The sequence below is a fragment of the Pteropus medius genome, unplaced genomic scaffold, assembly GCF_902729225.1.
Source record: "Pteropus medius unplaced genomic scaffold, Ma_sr-lr_union100, whole genome shotgun sequence".
NCBI classification, from domain to species: Eukaryota; Metazoa; Chordata; class Mammalia; order Chiroptera; family Pteropodidae; genus Pteropus; species Pteropus medius.
The window spans coordinates 39,393,602-39,414,981 of NW_024344378.1; the positions used below are offsets into that span (position 1 = coordinate 39,393,602).

The 21,380-nt window shown below is 35.3% G+C and overlaps 2 protein-coding genes across 8 annotated transcripts in view; both read right to left on the bottom strand.

Moving 5' to 3' along the window:
* Window positions 1–21,380, bottom strand: part of JMJD1C (jumonji domain containing 1C) — a 305,718-nt gene that overhangs the window by 140,727 nt on the left and 143,611 nt on the right. The gene's annotated exons all lie outside the window — the stretch shown is intronic.
* On the bottom strand, window positions 2,128–10,542 carry LOC120609422 (proline and serine-rich protein 1-like). The gene has a single exon (XM_039871927.1). It carries the CDS (start codon window positions 3,276–3,278, stop codon window positions 2,499–2,501), a length of 780 nt encoding a protein of 259 aa, XP_039727861.1. The 5' UTR covers window positions 3,279–10,542; the 3' UTR covers window positions 2,128–2,498.

The window sequence follows — 21,380 nt, forward strand, 5'->3', positions numbered from 1 at the left end:
CTAATGACATTCAATCAAGTTATACTACCACAGATCTTTAAATAGGGTACACACTGCATATTTACTAAGAGCAAGTCTTTTCTATTTATTGTCACATAATTATTTTAGATAAGCATTTGACTTTAAGTACAATAGAAATACATCCCATAATTGTAAACATTCATCAAGAGCTTCCAGAGTATAATGTGTAATAGAGGTGTCCCAAGAGTCAGCCAAATGTTCCCCACTTTTTGGCTATGGCTGAGATCAAGTTTTAAAGGCAAATTATTATAAACCTTACTTGTACTTCTGTAAGAAAGTAGTTCTGAATATATTTTAGTCAAAAACACCTGAAAGGCATTCTAAAGACTATACTAAGCACCATTTTCACTTACCTAAATATAGAATTCAGTAGTACATGTATGATCATTAGTATCAGAAATTATAAATAACTGTGGTCTCAAGTTCTCTTGTGGATACATATGGGGTACTGAGTTCCAATGATGCTAATAGGAACCAATCATGCATACCAAGGGTAGTAACTCCCCTAGGGCCACATGCAACCATTATGACTGAGGCACAACTATTACTTCTGTCATTGGGTGCTATACAAGCAGATTTAAGGCCGTATTTGGCTATAAAGAGTTTAACCTCCTCGGGATGGAAGGTGAAAAGTTCCCAATTTTTTAGTACTAGTGTCCATACAATTCATTGTCAGCATATTTACATAGGGAACTGTTCATACTTAAAACCATATTTAAAAATGCAATCATGTTTTTAAAGTTTGATCCTGATTTCTTCAGGATTATTCTCATTTTCATTTTCTGACTTTTGGTCAATTTCACATTTGTCAGAATGTTCACTGCAGTCCTTAGGCAATTCTGATGACCCGAAGGAGAATATAAATTAAAATATTCACTGCCACCCATTTTGGGATAAGCCTGGTTGCAAAAAGAATGGTGTTCCTGGAGTTGAAGGATAACTAGGAAACCTACCAGCTGAGTTGGATAGCTTTCTAGAGCTGAAGCTGGATAAACTTGCTGTAACAATGCTGTTTGTGCAGCTGCATTATGCTGTAATTCTTGCAAGGATGACTGGAGGGTTCTGGGAAAACCCAGGGATACCTGGGAGAGACAAAAGGCCTGGAAAAACAGAACTGCCTGCAGCTTGAAGTCTGATGATAAGTCAGCTTGTGCAACAAGAACAGAGTTGAAATTGGAACTATGTGCTGAAGCAAATCCTGGGAGGACAGGAGCTGGTGATGGGGCCATTATAACAACAGGTAATGGTGTGACCGCTGCAACTGTAGCAGCTGTCTGCAGCACCAGGAATGAAGGGAGAGCAGTGGTAACAATGGGGGTGTTAGAGACAGAAAAGCCAGGGTAGGAGGGATTTGAAGATGGCAGAGGTCCTTGAGTAACTGAAAAAAGTGAGGGGACAGCAGTCAAGTTAAGGGGGAAAGGTGCTGCTGAGACTGATGCCGAGACAGAAAGCCCTGAGAGAACAGCTGCTGTAGAACTAGGATGAGGGATAGATGTGGATGAGACAGTTGCAGATAAGGTGACTATTAATGATCCTGGAAGAGATACTGATGGATTAAGAGATGGATTGCCTGTTAAAGGGAAATTACTGGTCAAAGAAGTAAAAGGAGGAAGAACAATGAATACTGGAGTGAATGGAGTAGAGGAACCATGTAGTGGAAGGGAAACAGAGGAAAGGGGATTTGAAACATTCAAGGGAGTACTCAAACTGGGAAAACCTGACAATGCAGGATTGAGGCAAGCAGATAAACTGATGGACACTGATGCTGAAGTATATGCATGACCCAGTGTCCCTGACAAACCTAAAGTGCCATGAGGGGGATTCACGGAAAGAGATGGGCCTTTGAAGGCTGAAGGAGTAGGACTCATGGGCTCAGTTTTGATCATAACAAGAATCGTTGTTATAGCAGGAGTAGATGAAATATGCTGGTCTGAATAACTTGGATGGGGGCCATAAAAATGGGTAGCTGAGGAACCAGAGCTAATTGGACTTGAAATTGAAGTTGATGTTGGAGTAGCTAGAGGAGCAACTGGCCACAGGAGATGACAGGCCTGAGAACATGACCAATCCCTGAATGGAAGACCCCTGTGGGGCGGAAATGGCTGATGGGACATAGCAATTGTTAAGGGCAAAAGCAGGAGAATATGAGTTGTTATTGGTAAGAGAAGAGAGCGAAGTTAGTCCACTAGTAACAGCAGAGGATAAAGCAGAAGAATTGATTAAGTGGTATTATCTGATGTCAGAAAATCTTTTAAAGCAGACAGAAGATGATTATTTACACTAAGTAGACAAGCAACCCTGGGAGCAGAACCACCGGCAATTACAGGAGGAGTCGGGTGGGACACCCTTTGGGATCCTGGTGTTATGGTCAAGGGGAAACGCGCAAAAACTGACGACAATGAAGCAGAATTTGGGTTGCTTCAGATGTGGCAGAAAAGGGGAGGCTAGTGAAAGGGGCAAAAGTAGAAGCAAATGTTTCACTGGAAGCAGAAGTAATCCGAGGTGTGGATGTGACCTGAGGGGCTGGGGTAGGAGTGGCAGAAGGACCTGGTAGTGGAACTAGACCAGGAAAAAACTGAAGGAACGGGAGTAGATGCTGTGCTGTGGACAGAGGTGAGAGGTGCAGCCAGCAATGAAGGGGTTCTGATAACTGTTGGATGTGGCGTTGATGTCTGAGGTGTATGAACAGCTGAAGAGACCTGCCCTGGGAACACAGGAAGGATAGTATTCGGCATGTTCAGCCCAGAAATGGTGGCAGCTGCTGATGCTGATGAATAATTTGCTGCCTTCACCAGGGATGCAATAGGGACAGGAGTTGCGACAGGTACTGAAGGATTAGAACTATGAGGAGAAAGGAGTTGACTTGCTGGGGCAGAAAATGTTTGATTCTGTACATGTTTTGACTGATTGGAAAAGTCTTCATTTTTTGTTCCTACTGGATTAGGAGTATATAGAGGTGGAGGAAGTACACCTTCAGCTATGACATTGGCTAATGGTACCAGACCTGCATTGTTGTAAGCACTTGGTGTAATAGTTGCCTGTGGCCGGCATGGAGGTATTGGAACAGGTTTATGTGGATTGTATGTTGAAGGAGGGGGTTTAGATGGTCCAAGAATCCATGCAGTTATTCCTTTGCCTTCATTGGCACATCCTTCACCATCTTTTTTCAAAGGGGTTCCTGGGAATATTCCATTTATGCGACTAGGTTTTCCTTTGGAATATGGATTTCCTGGGATGGTTCCACAAGAAGATATCATAGCATGAGGAGCTTTGCTATGATATCTTGAAAGTCTGTTCAAGTATTCTCTTGCACCTTTTCTCCTCAGACATATTTATCCTGAATAAATCTTCAATGGGACGAGAATTTTGTGCATCAACAATGTTTGAAACTAACAGGTTCGAGAGCAACTAGTTTGTCTTTACTGAAGGTGAAACAGTTGAGTATACTGACCACTTCTGCTGGGTGAACAGCCACCATTTTATGCTGTAATGCTTTTACTGCCTTCAACTGAGTCTTAGCCCAGGAGAAATATATCAGTAAATCAACCACCTGTTCACTAGAGAAATAACCATGCACATATTCAATTGCTTTTAATTTGTACTCTGTCAAAACAGCCTTTCTAATTTTATCCAGCAGTTTCAAAAGACTTTTTGTCTATCTTCACTACTCTCCCGACATGGTTGTAACAGTTACACTTTCAATTACAAAACGTTCATCCCGGTCAGCTTTATAGCTGAAAAGGAAAAAGACTCTAGGAGCAGGAGAAAGGATGTGAAGAGGTAGACAGCACTTAAAACTTTGCAAAATTTTCTAAAAGTGGAGACTTACAAAACCCTTCAGACTGTCTAGCTTTTTTACATAAAGCTTCAGAACATCTCTAGGAAGAGCGGGGTCCTCTCTGAGTTCCGCAGAGAAATCCAGGGTTCGGCAGCCAGGGCTGAGCGTCGGTCCCCTGCAGTTGAAGGACAGACGCTGCTGGGAGACAGTTGTGAAGCTGCTATCCTGGGTGGAGATGCACGGAAACCTAGGCACTGGCCTCTCCACCCGCACCAGCACTTCAAAAGTGGCTCTCACCGCTCCGAACCTGGACTCACGACCCAGCTAGTGCTCACCCTCAGCAGCTCCGTCGGGCTCCTGGGTCCTGCAGCCTCGGCAGCGGATCCCTGGCAAGTTCTTTGTTACCAACTGCAACAGCTTTCGGGAATGGGCCGGAGGCTAGAGAGCACAGGAGCCGGGAGAAGGGGGACACAATGTTGGGTAGCGGGACTCCAGCACCCCGCAGCACAAACACAGCCAGGAGCCCCTCCTGGTTATCTCTACAGCTCCCACCAGCTCCTGTGGGCCTTCAATGAAGCTGAAGATTTTGTGTAGATGCTCTTTATCAGAATAAAAAAAGTTCCCTTTACTCCTAAATTGCTGAATTAAAAAAAATCATAAAAAGGTAAATTTTATAAAATATTTTTGTTTCTATTGGTTAGATTTTTTCTTCTATTAATGAATTACACTAATTTTTCAAATGCTAAACCAGCTTTGAATTTCTCAAATAAAACCATCTCTTTACGTTGTATTATATTTTTTATATATCACTGATTTCTATTAGCTAACATTCTTTTTATGGATTTTGCATCCATGTGCATATTTTCCTTTTGTTCGCAATTTTCCTTTACTGTAATATTATATTCAGGTTTTGCTATCAATGTTATGCTGACTCATAAAATGAGCTGGAAAGGATTTTTCATATTTTCTATTTTCTAGAAGAGGTTTTAATTTATTTAGTCTTAAATATGTAGAAAAATTCACTCATACGGCCAGGTAAGTCTAGCATTATCAAATGGAAAGGTTTGTGGGCTAAATTTCTTCACAGATAAAGGGTTATTCGAATTTTCTATTTCATTTTATATTTTTTATTAACATCTAATTTTTAAGAAATTTGTCCATTTTACTTAAATTTTCAAATATATTAGCAGGCACGTAACAGCCTGCTTGTATCTTTTCAATTTCTGTAACATCTGCAGTAATAAACAATTTTTATCTTTTAGATATTTTATTTATGTATATTGTTTTATTTACTTTTAATTTTATTAAATCCTTCATTCTATATTAATTGGTTTTAGTAATTTGCTGTTTTCTAGAATCTTGAAACAGAAACTGATTTTCAACATTCTTTCCCAATAAATACATTGAGCTATAAATTTCCTTCTACATATTGCTTTAACTACCTACCACAGATGTGAAATGTATATTTATTTCATTCACTCCAAAATATTTTCTCATGTAAATTGTAATTTCTTCTTTGAACCACAGATAATTTTTAAATGTGTTGCTTAATTTAAAAATGTTTGGGGTCGGGATGGCAAAGTAGATAAACACTATGCTTGCCTCCTCCCATGACCACATCAAATTAGAACTAAATCATAGAAAAATCAACCTAGAGAATCATCTGTACACTGAACTGAATGCAACCCCTATAAATAAGGATATAAAGAGGAAGCCACATCGAGACTGGTGGGAGGGCCGGGATGTGAAACAGGCTGGTCCCATACACGTGTGGTGGTTGAGAATCAGGAAGCATATCTTAGCTGCAGAGGTTCCCCCTGAGGAGTGAGGGAGTTCCAGCCAACAACACCTGGTTCCCTAGCCCACGGCTCCAGTACTGGGAGAAGGAGTCCCCACTCAGCTGGCTGTGAAAATCAGCAGGAATTCTGTCCTATCCTGGTGAGAGAGAGGGCTGCTAGAAACCCAGATGTCATCTTAAAGGGCCGGGAGAGAGATTCACTTGCTCACAAACACTCACCCTACTTTCTAGCATAAGGACAGCAGCTTAAAAGGCTCCAAAGACAGATGGAGAGAGACTGAATTGTGTGGCTTCAGTCAGGGCAAGAACCATCATGTCCCTATGTTGAGTTCTCTGCACACACACCCCTGAGAGCATAGCTAGGCACCAAATCTTGATCTGCATTAACCTGGTGAACACCACTTATCCCACCTTGATGACTCCCTGAGACACCACTCCACCCAACTTGTGCACTGCCTTTGGCTCTTTCAGTGACTGTTCCTCATGGTGCTATAAACGTTCTTTAAAAAATCTGTCCAAGGTCTGCAGGCTCAAGACAAGTGGCTGGTCTTGTTATGCCTTTTGCTGAGTGGACCCAAGCAAGGTCTGGGTGCCAGCCAGCATAAGGTCGTAGCATAAGGCTTCCCCACAAATCTCTAGGATCAGTGCAGGCAGCTACCAACTGCTAGTAGCTTTATAGCTCCTACTATGTGGCCCTGGGCTGAACACAGGCAGTGGCTGACCCTGGCCTGTACCACAGCCCCTCCCAAGAGGCCCCAGAACCAATACACCCGATGGCTTGCTTCAGACCACAAAAGAGGACCAACTGATTAGCTCCACAAACAGCACTTACAAAAAGGGTGGTCTCAGCAGGCTCCAGAGCCCTGCTGCGGTGAATCCTGATCAGTGGGTTCAGATCTAGCTGTGGTGGTGGCCAGTCCTCATAGCCAGTCAGCCTTAAGGTCAACTCTACCCACTTACATGTCAACAGCAATCAGGGCTCAACTACAACAGGGGACACACACAATCCATACAAGGGACACTCCTGGAGCACGTGGCTAAGGTGACCAGGGAGCCTGCACCACTGGGCTCCTCAAGACACTTACTACATAAGGCCATTCTACCAAGACAGAGATGTAGCTGATATACCTAATACATAGAAACAAAGAGAGGCAGCCAAAATGAGGAGACAAAGAAACATGTCTCAAATGAAAGAATAGGAGAAAATTCCTATTCTAAAGGAAGTGGAGGCAAGCAATCTATCAGATACAGAATTCAAAACACTGATTATAAGGACACTCAACAGGGAAGAATAGATCGACTCAGCGATATATGTGAAATCAGAGTTCCAAGAGAGTGCAGACAAATTAAAGAGGAAAATAAGTTCACTGATTATATAAAAAACACCCCCAAATTAATGAGCTATGTATTCAATTTAAGATCTAAGAACTAACTAATAAATTCATGGCATAAGAAAAAATAAAACATAAGAACAAAATGAAAGATGAAATAAATGACCATAGAGAATATAAATAAAGCCAAAATAGTTGGTTCTTTGAAAAAGGCTAATAACAGTGACAAACCTCTAACAAGGAATATCAAGGGGAGAAGAAAAGAAGTTTCCATGAAAAAGATTTGGAAATAAATTGCCTACTACAGACTTTAGGTCTTACAAACAAAAAGAAAAAAAGAATATTATTAACAACCTTAAACAAATAAATTTTAAAAATAAACTCATCTCTAGAGAAGCAACATTTACCAAAGACAAAATAAAAACCTTAATTGTCCTACAGATATTAAAAATAATTGAAGTGGATAATCATCTGCTGCCCCAACCCCCCCAAAAAACACCAGACTGTGAGAGCTTTACCGTTAAGTTCTATCATGCTTTCAAGGAACTTTTAATTCCAATCTTAAAAACAACTACCAGAATGAAACAGGAGAAGATTTTATAGCTCATCTTTTGAGTCTTGCATAAACCTTTAGTCCAAAAGCAAACAAAATGTAAGAAAAACATTGCAGACCAATCTTGCTCAGGAATATAGATACAAAAAAATCTGAAGAAAGGTATCAGCAATCCAAGACCAGCAATATATAAAAGATAATTAATTAAAACTAATTTGAGTTAACCCAAGAAATTCAGGAATGACTATTATTATTAGAAAACTTTATGTCACTCTATATAGTACAAAAGTAGGGGAAAATATTATCATTCATAGATGCACTACTCCATATAATTCAGCACCTTTTCAAAATAGAATCAGGCAAACTGGACTTTGGGTGGTAAACACACAATAGAATATACAGATGTCGAAATTATAATGTACACCTGAAAATTATATAATTGTATTAAACAATGTTACCCCAATAAACTTAATTAAAAAATTTATTAAAAAAAAGAATCAGGCAAAACATAAAGAGAAAGTCCTTAACTTGGTAAAGAATATAACAAAGACCAACTTTAATGATGACAAACAAACACATAATCACATCTATTTAATACTTGAATGGCAGTCCAAGTGAGGGAGGTAAGACAGGAAAAATAAAAAATAATTGAAAAAAGTAAAAAAGAAATAATTGTCTTATTTGCAGATAATATATCCTCTATGTTGAAAACTCCAATGACAAAAAATTTGTAAGGTTAGATATAAAAGTAAAAATTAAATTTCATTTAATTAACAATTGCATCTACCTATCAGAAAATAAAACTTTTTTTAAAAAGCATTATAAAGTACCTAGGAAAAAATTTAACAAAATACATGCAAGCCTATTATGTATAAAATTATTGAAAGACATTAAAGAGTAGAAGCAAACACAGAAAACAGCACAAACTGGAACAGCAATATCAATAAGAGTAAAAATGTTAGTACCCCTACCCCTTAAACTGATGTAATTGCAATAAAAACATCAATGGTAATTATTGTGCAATTTAACCAGGTAATCTGCTGTTAAACTGTGGTAGTTTTGAGTTCTAGAATGTCACCTTAGTCCAATCTTAACAATATACTTATTTCTTAAAAATACATACTTATTTTATAGTCAGTCTTAATTATTCCATTATGTGGATCCTCTGTTCATCTCTTTCTACTGTCTACTGTTTTAAATGGTTTTTCATCAGGTGTTTTCCTGTATCCATTTAGGTTGAATACCTATCTTCTAATTGGTTTTGATTGTCAGATGCTATATGTGAGAAACCTAAGAGATAATCCGAGGCTTTTGAAAATATTATCTTCACTTGGACAGCCATTTGCTTTTAACAAGTAGTTTAAAGCAGAGCACCCAACCCCCAGGCCATGGACCAATACCGGTCCATTGCCTGTTAGGAACTGAGCCGCACAGGGGTGAGCAAGCAAAGCTTCATTTCCATTTGCAGCCGCTCACTGGCACTAGCATTACTGCCCCAGCTCCACCTCAGATCAGGCATTATTTTCTCATAGAAGCACTGGCCTCGTGCCAAAAAGGCTGGGGATCACTGGTTTAAAGCAAAAAAATACTAGTTAATTTCAGATCATTTTAATCCAATCAGTGACTGAGATGATTCAAAGCTGCGCTTTAATCCCTACAAAATCTAGTCTATTCCAGCATACCATTTAGGGTAGTTCTTTTAAATGGGGGTGATTTCTGCTCACCAGGGGACATATGGCAATATATGGAAACATTTTTGATTGCCACAGTGGGAGTAGGGGATTGGTACAGGCGTCTAGTGAACATAGGCTAGGGATGCTGTTAAGTATCTTTCAATGCACAGGACAGTTCCCCACGACAAAGAATTATCTAGTCTGAAGTGTCGATAGTGCTGAAACTGAGAAAGTCTGATTTAGATTATAGCCTTTTGAGGTTTTAACATAAAACCAAAGAGGTTTAACATAGACCTCTCTCCTTGGTGGTCTTGAACTCCAACTTTTATCTCCTTAGGTTTTCAACCTTTCTGTGGCCTTTTCTGGAATCTGTGCCATTAGAGAGAAAGAAAGCCTCAAATGTTACTCTCAATACATTGGCTTTCTTTTTTTTTTTTTTCCACAGAGCTTTGGTTCTGTAATTCTTCACAGATTTAGAGACAGTCTGATGTCTTCAGAAATAATTTATTTATTTTTATTTTGATTCAGCTTCTTCAGTTCTCAGTAGTAGAGTTGGTTCAAATTACCATCTCTACCTGACAAGATTCTAAGTGTACATGGGACAACAGGAGGACAAGAAGCAGCAAAACACTACTGGAAGAACAACATGGAGGGCCTGCCCCACCAGATACCAAGTCATATTAGAGAACCATAGTAGCAAACAACATGAGGGGGGAAAAAAGATCAAAAAAAAAAAAAAGCAAGTGAAAATAAGAAAACAAACAAGAAATCCTGACGAGCTAAAAAATATGAAACACTCAAACAAAGTTGTACTAATTACGGCTGTCTACTAGAATAGAAATATGGAGGTGGGAAGATGGATAGAAAAGAGAAACTCTCCAAATAAGCTAAATATATATATGAAAAAAAAATGATAAAAATCATCCTCAGACATAAGATTAAAAGTGAGAGATGAGAAATACAATGCCACTAAATTTATTAGGAAATAAGATTTTCAAATTAGAAAGTAATACAGGAATGAAGAAAAAAGCATTCCAGGCTGATTTAATAACTGAAGTAGGAGCAGAGACAAAGAATATGTATTTACAAATTACAGATTTCAACTTAAGCTAAGATATAGGCTGACAATGTACAACTACCAAGGTTGGTTGGTGATTTCATTAGTTTTTCTATTGTCATTAAATAGAGCGTAAACATATACACAATATATAAGCATAATGATTTTGTCAATATATATAATTTACACCTCTGTTCTACTCCAACCAATATTTCAACTTGGATGGAAAATCTACAACTGTAAAATATTTAAAAGAAAACATAGGGAAAAAACTTTGTGACCATGGGTTAAGCAAAGAGTTCTTAGATATAACACCAAAATCTGACTGAATAAAAAAAAAAAACTGATAAACTGGACCTCATAAGGTCAAAAACTATTGCTACTGATCTGGAGAAAATATTTGCAAGTCACATATCTGAAAAAGGACTTATATTCTAAGTTTTTTAAAAAATAACTGAAAACTCAATAATAATAATAAAAAAAATTAAAAACAAACAAGTGATTTGGAAGGAGACTTCTCCAAAGAAAATAGACAGAAAATAAGCTCAAGAATAGACTGCAACACCCATTACTATAAGGAAAAAACAAAGCACAATGATGTACCACTACAGACTTAATAGGATGTCTAAAATAAACTTTGACAATACCAAGTAAAGATAAAGAGCAACTGGAACTCTCAAACATTTCAGGTAGAGAATTTAACATGGGAGAACTACTCTAGACAACAGTGTTAGTTATTTATGAAATTAAACATCATCTTACCATATGACTCAGCAATCTTCCTCTGAGGTATTTGCCACGTGAAATAAAAATTTATATTTGTATAAAAACATGTATACATAAAGTTTTCAGGAGCATTATTCATAATCACCCATAACTAGAAACAACCAAAGTTATCTTTCAATGGGTAAATGTATAAACAAACTGTAATATAGCCATATATTAGAATACTCCTCAGTAGAATCTCAAAGGCATTATGCTAAATAAGTGTCAGCCTCGAAAGGAGATATACTGTATGATTATATTTATATTATATAATGTTCTGAAAAATGCAAAAATTATCAATGAAGAACAGTTCAGTGGTTGGAAGAGGTCAGCAGTAGGAAAACTCCTTGACTACAAGGGGGCAACACAGGAAATTTTTGCAAGTGAAGGATCCATTCTGTATCCTAATTGTGGTAGTGGTTACATGAGCCCATGATTTGTCAAAACTCATAAAACTGTATGTAAAAAATAAATGTTACTGTATAAAATATTTTAAAAAAACGCAATACTCTTTTCAGAAATTGTATTTATAAAAGTAAAGCTATTTACTTTTTAAATAAAGGAGATAGAAAAAAATACACATAGCCTAAAAGAAAATGGTTCCAACTCTTAGATATTTTGGGAAAATATTACAGACGGCTGACTTTATTCCTTACAATTTTCAGTATATATCAAAAAAATACTAAAATAGGTATTTATTACTCTTACAATCGGAAAATAAATTCCACTTTGAAAAAGTGAGATTAGATACTACTTATAAAATTTCTTTGAGTAGCTGAAACAATTAAAAATAAGGCCATGGAAAAGGAAAAAGAGAAATCAAATGAAGAGGAGGCGCTAAAGCCTGTAATAAACAAGACTATTCATATTTTACTCTACTTTGCCACTATTTTGAATAACAGAGTATCACTCAGTGTCATAGTATATATTATCCCTTCTCCCTCTTACCATAATTTAGCTCAATTAAAATGTAATTTAAAAAACTAGTTTAACATTCATCTGCTAGTGAGAACTTTAGTTTTGAGGAAAAAAGTCCAAAAATTTCAGGATTCAGGTGCTCCTGCCTGATATGGCATACCAACTATATTTTCCCACCAAAGGTAAAGTTGGTGTAATACCCCTGAATGGTGACATTTTCAACAAACTTAAACTATTCCACAGTAAAAGGAACAAATAAAAATTATATTTTAATACAAGTAATTATTATCCAATCTCTAATTTAAGTCTTTTTCATATATGAACATTCAAAAATGAGTTTTATTAATTTTAGCTAAGAGGCATAAGAGGTTAATGAGTAAACAGATGCTTGAAAAAATTTAATAGGCTATATATTTAAATGGTTCTCAAAATACATAAAATACATAAAACAATATCCAGAGAAAATTCCACCTCTTTTTCCCACTTTCCTGAATAAACAAAGGGCCTCCATCTGGAAAACACACATGAAGGTAACTACAGTTACTGGTTTCTTATGCATCGTTGTTGAGTTCCTTTATGTGTCTTATTAGCAGATACAAACATATGTATTGATTTTCCTCACCTATTTTAAACTTGTTTTACAAAAAAGTAGAAAACTGTATGTAAAACTCTGCATCTTTTTTTACTTAATATGAGATGTTATGTTTAATTATTAAAATGCCAAATATAAGGCTAAATAAAAGTCCTAAAATGAAATGTTATGCACATATTCACGGATTTAGGTTTCCAAACTATATTAAGAACATGTTAATGATTTATACAACTGTAAATGAGAAACAAGACTTACTGGGAATTAGCTGAGGTTGCTTGCCTGTCTTCAGTAAAACATTAACCTCAGTGAGATCCCAAAAGGCCTCTTTAAAGTATGGCAACTCCAAGGTTTAGCCTGCCTATAATTAATATGCAAGTGAACAAGTTACCATATTCAAATCAGGGACCTTCATTTTCAGCACAGCAGCTATTTTTAGGTTGAGTGGCTAAAAACAGACAACAGAATAGAGAAAATACATTTCATAAATGGACACCACCATATCAATTCTCAACTTCCTGTGGCATAAAGCAGCAAAAGAAAGTACTAGGAACATTTAAAACCCAGAAATGGTGCCATGCAATTTTTCTTCTGCTTGCAAATTCAATCAGGGGATGAAAATGGAACACATGCTATTCTCTAAGCTATAATGAAACCTGAAATCTTGTCACCTTCCACTTTATGACCTTATAAAATAAATCAAGGAAATTATATTTGTTAATCTGAGCCCAAGGTATTTATCCTAAAATTTGTATATTAAAAACAAATACACAAAGATTTATCGAAAAGAAAATTAAGACCTAAAACCTACTAAGTATCATCCATTTTTAAGCAAAGGAACCCAGAGACTGCTTATGAATGATAACAATGTTAAGAAAACATTAAAATGTTTTCAAAGTACCAAAAAGTATTGGAGTTTTACTGAGTCATAGCCTAAGCAGGTATCATTAGGTCAGGCATGAGATTTCCTAAATTCCAGCTCCTTGGACCATAAGGCTATGGAGATGTACCAGCGGTCTGAACTTAGACTGGCCCAGAGTTTACAATACGACTAATGAGAAGCTCTATATAATCCATAGGTATGATACATTTCTATGAATAGTTCCCTGGGTCAAGATAGTCTAAACTTTAATCCTATATCTGCCACCCACGAGCTGTGGATTCAAAGGCAAGTTGCGTACCTCATAAGCTTAAGTTACCTCATCTACAAAAAGCAGATAAGGATATTGAAAAGACTGAATTAGATAATACAAAGATGATTTACACAGTGCCTGGCATAGAGCAAAAAGTTACTGATAATAGTTTTGTGTTTTCAGATACTATATGTCAATAATGTTCAAGATGCTCTAGTACTTGGGGAAAGGGAAATAAAAATATTAATAACACATTAATTCCTGACCTCAAAGTGCTTAAAGTAGGGAAGGCAGGCATATACAGAAATAACCGTAACTCAATAATACATGTAAATGTTAAATTTTTTTTATAGTGACATTGGTTAATGAAATCCAGTAAGTTTCAGCTGTACACTTGAACAGTAAGGCATATGTATATATATTTAGACTGTGTTTGCAGCTCCCATAGTTAGATTTCTTTCTGTCACCACATATTTGACTCCCATTACCCCATCTACCTCTCCACTCCCGAATGTTGAATTTTTAAATAAAAACTGTTATACTTACAAAAAGGATTATCTGATTACAACCAACAGAATTCTTGAAATGAAGGAGCTGTATGAGTTACTCTGGATTTGTAGAAATTTAATAAGCAGAAATAGATGTAAAAGCTTTGTAGGTGAGGAAAAAGCATCAACAAAAGAACAGATGTATAAAAATACATAGTATTTTCTGGAAGTGCTAACCATACCCAGTTAAGTTGGGACAGAATATATAGCATTGTGGCAAGTACAGAGGAAGGATAATAAATTTTGTAATGCAGTAAATTCACTAAAAAAAAATTCAGGTTTCAGGCAATAAGAATCGATGCTAGGTAAATAAAGATATTATTTAACATTGTAGGATTTTTAAAAAACTCTTCACATTTTGCTCTGGAAAAGTAAAAAAAAAGCAATCGGCTTATAATTAAAAAGGAAAACACTTATTATTTCTATATCATAAACATGCTACTATGTTATAAAAAATTTCTACCTATAAAATTATGCAGAAAGAATAAAAAGATTTTTTTTATTTGAAAAGATTTCTCCATTTGTTTCAATGGAATTTCACAAATGAATACTTAATATTTTCTGTCATTGAAAAGTACATACTAAATGCTTTCTTATGTTTCTTTTTCATATGTTTTAAGGCCTTATTATCTAATCTGATCTACTGACTTGAAAATCATTCTACCATTTTATTTATGATTAATAAGTATGCCAATAATGGTTAAAAACAATTTTTTTTCATTTTTCAAAATTAAAAAAGTTTTACATGAATAACTGCATTTAAAACTCATAAACAATTATAATCTACATGTGAATAATTCCAATATATGGATTAAGTTAGTACAATACTAATTCTGGGGTCTGCAATTCCTAGAAAGTATTAATTTCACTTACTTATAAATCATCATGTTAAAAAATAATAACTGTATATAGACTCTTATATTGAGAGCTCTTGCTGAATGAGGGCAAAATTGAGCTAAATTTATAGAGATCTTGGGGAAACAGTAACAGAACAGAACAGAAGAGACAGTCTGCTCAAAGCCAGAGGACTAACAAGAGAGTCATCCCTGAGAAACCTGAAACCACAAAGGGCTAACTAACTGTATCTTGAGATAGAGTATATCTACCCCATACTCTTTTCACCTTGTGTCTCTCCAAAGAAAGCTGGGTTGGTATGGAGCAGATACAAATGCAACTTTAAAAAATTTCTTGAGAGTGAACAACAAACCAGCCCTTGTATGGATTCATTCAAATCAACTTAATGACACAAAAACTTCAAGCTTTGAATTTAAAGTGGTCTAAGACCATCATGATGGTGCCATCCCAGATATATGGCAGACTAAAAAAGCAAATCCTCTGAGAGAAATCTACCTTCATTCTAGCCTCAAAACTGTCTCATAAAACTCCTCAACCATCTCAGCCTCCAGAAGGTATTTGTGGGGGTGAGGGGGAGTGAAAAATTAACTAAACAAAAAAAAAAAACCAAGGCAACATGAGCAACTACTAGCAGAGAGAGCAAACAGGACAAACTTTACAAATGAGAACAGATGCAGATTAACACAGAATAATTATAAATATTATGTTTAAAAAAAATAAAGGTCAAGTTTAGAAATGTGTACAAAACAGAATATTTTTTAATTGGTAAGCAAAATTGGAAAAGAATCAAATAGAAATTCTAGGTATTAAAAAAAAGATTAACTGAAATTTTTTGAAAAAGCAATGGATGGATAAAAGCTTATTAGATACCACTGAAAAGAATGAGTACACTTATATAAAAAATCAAGTGCTTCTCTAATTTCTCTCAGGTTATCCAGCTGACCTACAAAAAAATTTTTTTTCTTTTGAAATAATTATAGATTAACAGGAAATTGCAAGGAAAAAAAAGAAACGTCTTCCCTACATAACATAGTAACAATCTTGTGAAACTATCTGAAAATGTAAAAATCAGGAAATTGATATTGGTACAAACTATAAGTCCCATTTCACCAGTTTTACATGCACTCTTATTTGTGTACGTATGTATGTATGTGTGCAATCTATTCAATCTTATCATATATGGAGAATGATGTAACCACAACCACAATAAAGAACTGTTCCATCACCGTAAGGATCCCTTGTGTTCTCGCACCATTTATAAAATCTGAAATCAGAGCCTAAACTGATTCATATAATTAAGGATATATAGCTACTCTTGGAAGTAAAAGATTCAGGCAGTTTTGTAGAAGAGGGAAGAGAGGTCAATTGTTGAAAAGTAGGCAAAATAGATTTTTTGAGGAACAGCTGAGTGAGAATAGCTCTCGGCTGGGAAAAAACATACACGAAGGAAGTTCTGTAGTTTTGTTTTGTGTTCTGTGATGTCTTCTCTAGTTACTTATTCAAAAAAGATAATGTATGCTCATGTGCATTCATTTTAGATAATACATAATAATGAGATGGGTACCAAGTTAGGGGGCAGGTAGCTTCAGTTTTATTTGGATTCTACAATGATGAAATTTCAAGACTACCTGATTGAAAGCCCAATAAAACCATAATTTAGCTGAAAATGAAGGTTACATACATCCCTATTTTTCTAAAATAAAATTCATCTGGTGCTCCAAATTACTAATATGTTCTTCAAATATACTATATTTAAATAAGGACTCCTTGTACTCCAATGAGGAGAGGAAAAATTAAGTTTAAATAAGATTTGTTTTACATTTTACTTATCACTACACTTCACAGAGTATAAAAAAGAAAACAAACTTTATCTGAAAATAACATGTCAGAGATTTCCTGGCATTAGTCACTGAAAAGTGGGAGACAGAAACATTTAAAATGATAGAAATACTCCTAAATCTGTAATTATTTCTTGACTAGGAAAAGTTAGACCGCCTTTATTCACTATGATATGCTTTACCTCCAAACCCTCCCTGAAGAATACAAAAGACCCTGGAATCATTCCTATATTCCTTGAAATCCCTAGGGGAACTCCAAGATTAGCACAACTGCCTTCAGGTTTAGCCAGTTTAGAAAATATTACAATGGTCTGGATAGGTATCTTTCATGGCCCATACATTTACTTCAACTTTATGAACTTAAGTTATTATAATCACATTTAACTCACAAAGCTGTATATGCATAAGTTCTCTATTTAGTTTTGAAACGAGATTTTTTGGGAAATATTTACATGTTTATCAAAAAGGGAAGAAGAAAAGTGGGGCAGGAAAGTCTAAAAGGACATATAATAACCCGTTAACAAGAGATACCTATGGAAAATACATAGAAAAGAATGACAGAAGGTTACTGCCTTTTTAACCTTATATAATTTCACAATTAAACTTTTCAATACACAGTTGCTTCTGTCCTCAGTAAGTTACTTGACTATACCATGTCTCATCTGTGTATCTCAAATGGATGGATGATTTAAAACACTGAGAACAATGGCTGGAACTTGGTATAAGCCTTCAAAAATTAAATAATGTTACATTGGTAATATTATTACATGTAATAAAAAGTTAATACATCACATTGTTTTTCAAATGGTAAGTATAAATATACTTTAAAAGCTACCTGTATTTTTTATAGAACCCTTCACAAGTGCAGTTAAATAATTGTGTGTCAGCAAGGACCATACATACTGTTGGATTCACGGTACTTGCATAATGCTTAGCTCACAGTAAGTGTTAAAGAATGTTTACTGAATGAATGAAAGAGATTATCATGCAACACATATGTAATGCTGATGCGTTCAAGTTATTTGTAACCATTTACAAATTTAAAAAGTATATATACAGTGAAAAAGAAACTACTTACGTAAAGAAGCAGTTTTAGACCTGGTTAGTATAACTCAACACCAAAGGAGACTCCCCCTCCCGCCAAGAGCTGAAAAATAATTCTCAAATTAGAACACGTGGTAGACACAGCAACCACACATTTCTGGACAGAAAAAAAAATGGAATCAACCTCCATCTTTATTTTACATGGCTAGTTGCTTTTGGCTGCTTCAAATTATAATAGCAACACATTGAAAATTCCTAGCAATTCTAAGTATAACAAAAAAAAAGGTGACTAAATATGGGAAATACTTGTAATGAAAAGGTCAAATAATCAAGTAAATAATTACAAAATAATTCTAGGATATAAAAAATTTTCAGAAATTATATCCAGAGAATAATTCACTGTGGCTGAAATAAATGGCAAACAAAAACAACTACCAGGTTATGAAAACTCTTACAGAGAAAAACTAACCATTCTGAAAAACAAATTCTAGTTAATTACAATTAACTGCCATTTTTGGTTAAAACAATGAAATGTGACACAACAATCTAAACATCAGGAAAAAATATGAGCTAGGTCATAGATTAGGTAGGGTTAAAATGGGGGTTAGGCAGAAAGAAAAAAATTAACTGTGTAAATTCAGTAACATATAATGTCTTTCTCAATCCAAATCTTAATAATTAAGATTTTAAAATGAGGAAAAACCCACCTTTGTATAAAAACTATAGTTTCTCTTAAATATTTTTAAACTGCTTTGATTATTTTAAACATTAAAAATGAGCTGTTTCAAACATTAACTGCAGTTGGTGCCTTAAAATCATATACAATTATTTTCTGTTTATTTTTTATACAACTAAATGTTCTAATTTTACTATTACATGAATTGTTTCAATATCTTAAGAAAGAAGTAATATAACGTGGTGCTTGTAAACATAGTACTTGGAATGCTGCAATTAGTAACAACAAAGTAAAGTAACATAAAAGCAGAAAGCCTTTGGGGTTTGATATATAATTCAATTGCTTTGCTGTCCTCTTCCCTATTTATGTATATGTCTTACATATATCTTAAATTTATGACTCAGTAAACATATCTTGCTCTTCAATTTGATCCCACTCAATAAACATGGGAAGCAAAATCTAAAATTATGACTTAGAAAAAATTGAAATGTACTTTTCAAAGGTACTTGATTGTGGAAAAGAATTTAAGGGTATTTAAAATACTAGTTCACTTCTTTTTTCATGCAATTTTAGAAATATTGGTATGTTAAATAGTTTGAAAGAAGAGGTTTAATATGAAAACAAGAAATACTTTTCAATTCACAATCACGTTAAAGTGTTTTATTCACTCATTCAGTAAATATTTACTCAATAGCTAACACTCTCAAGGTCCTGTGCCTATACTGAATACTTAAATTTAAATGCATAATTCTTGCCTTCATTTAGGCAGTTAATTATAAATCTCATTAGGTTAGTATATAATATTTATATACAATTTTAAAACTGCAGACCTCAGATGACTGGGGATTCTTGAATATTCTTGACTAACCATTCATATTTAAGCACGAGGCACTAAAAAACTATTGAAAAGGCTTTGTGAGTGAGTTCAGCTTGTTGAGTATCACCTAAGGCTTGCTGAGATTTTAATGGGATCTCTGGTGGCTATTACTATAGGTTGAATGAGTGGAGATATGACCATTTTGCTGGAAGCTCCTTAAAAGTATTTGTTGTTCTTTTCTCTGGGGACCTTCATTTCCCCTGAGAAGACAATCCTCTAATCTTTTGACTATGACTAAACATCTGGTTGATAATATTCAAAGAGCAGAATGAAGAAAAAGAGACTGAAGGAAAGGTTGTACCATTTAGCAAAAAAAATTTTCATGTAATTGTCTTGTGTCATATCAGAAATTCTGATGTGTCAAATGTCCCTGAAGGAAATCTCTACTTAAGAGAATGTACCACCTACCAATCTCCTACAGGTAAGAAGGGTTGGCTTGCCTGGCTCTAAGGGGTTAGGAAAAGGCCCTGAGAGTCTAATTCTCTTCATATCACCTTTTAACTAATCCTTCCATTTTCGGCTCATCCATTACTTCTGTGTAAAGCATGTGATGCTGCTTTTTGAAACTTTTTGAGATGTTCTAGCATTCTCTGCTGACATTTATGATTCGTTTTTCTTGAATCTTGCTAGGTTGATCACTACTTCTCATCCATTCTCTACATTCTAAAAATTTATTAACATCTAATCACTGTTGTCTTGTGTTCTTTTTGTCCTTTTAAATTGTTATTTTAGTGTAATTTTGGAGGAAATAAAGGTAAACATGTTCCACCAGGTACATTTATCCAAATCCCACCCAGATTATTTAAACAAAGGGATAAATGACAAAGTGCTAAAATCACTTAATTTTTCTGCTACAGTAATCTAAAATAATACAAACTTGATTATTTAACCTACATGACTATGATTTGTTTTCCATTCTGTACAGGAGGAAATGTGCAACACAAGACCCTTTATGATCTAGTCCCTACTTACTTTTCCTTCATCTTCTGCCACTCTATTACAATTTTTCTACGTTCCAGCATGGCATAAATCCTTAGAATTTCCCAATCAGGATCTGTTTTCTCACAAAATGCCTTCACTCTTTTCCAATCAGAAAATGCTAGTTCAGCATTTAAAATCCTATTGAGCACCACGCTCCTCTATGTATCTTTTCCTCCGCTCCCCTGCCACGCTAGTTACTTCTCTTCCTACTTCTCCCACTTTTATAAACTTTTATTATATCACTGATTGGTTCATTTTCCATCTGTGCATCTATCTCTCTTCTTACTCTCTCGACTTCATGACAAGATTTTAGTTTATTCTCATTTGTATCCATCAAGCCTTAAATTATCTGATCAGAAATAAACGGAAATTAGGTTTTCCTTATAAGACTTTTCCAGAAACTGGTTTACTGAAAAATACAAATGCTCTTCCAAGATTATTCTCAGCCAATTCAGTAACTGGCAGTGTATAAACTCTACAACAGAAGAAAAAGCATTATCTTGGAGATAGGGGACTTGGGTTTCATTTCCACTTCCAGAAATTAACTTATACTTCCTTTTCTTACTGGAAAAATGAGGATGTAAAACCATATGATGATAATAATAACAGGAGGCTTTTTATAAAGTGCTTGTATAGTGAAGAATTAACCTAATCCAAAGAGAGATCTGGACTTTGCCCTCGGCTACTGTGAGGTGATCAGTAGGCCTCTGGAATGTTCTGCCTAATAGGTGTGTGTCTCTGTTTGCCTGGAGTCTTTGGTTATGGGACAATCTACAGATGAGATTTACTATGAGAGCTTTGCTCAGTATCAGTTGTAACCTCCAGAGGTAGTGATTATTAAAGATATCAGTACAATTTATGGGAGGAAATAAAGACTAAAGCTCAAGTACCCAGATAGTATGTGATTGAGCTCCAATAAAAACTGTGCACAGCAAAGGCTGGAAT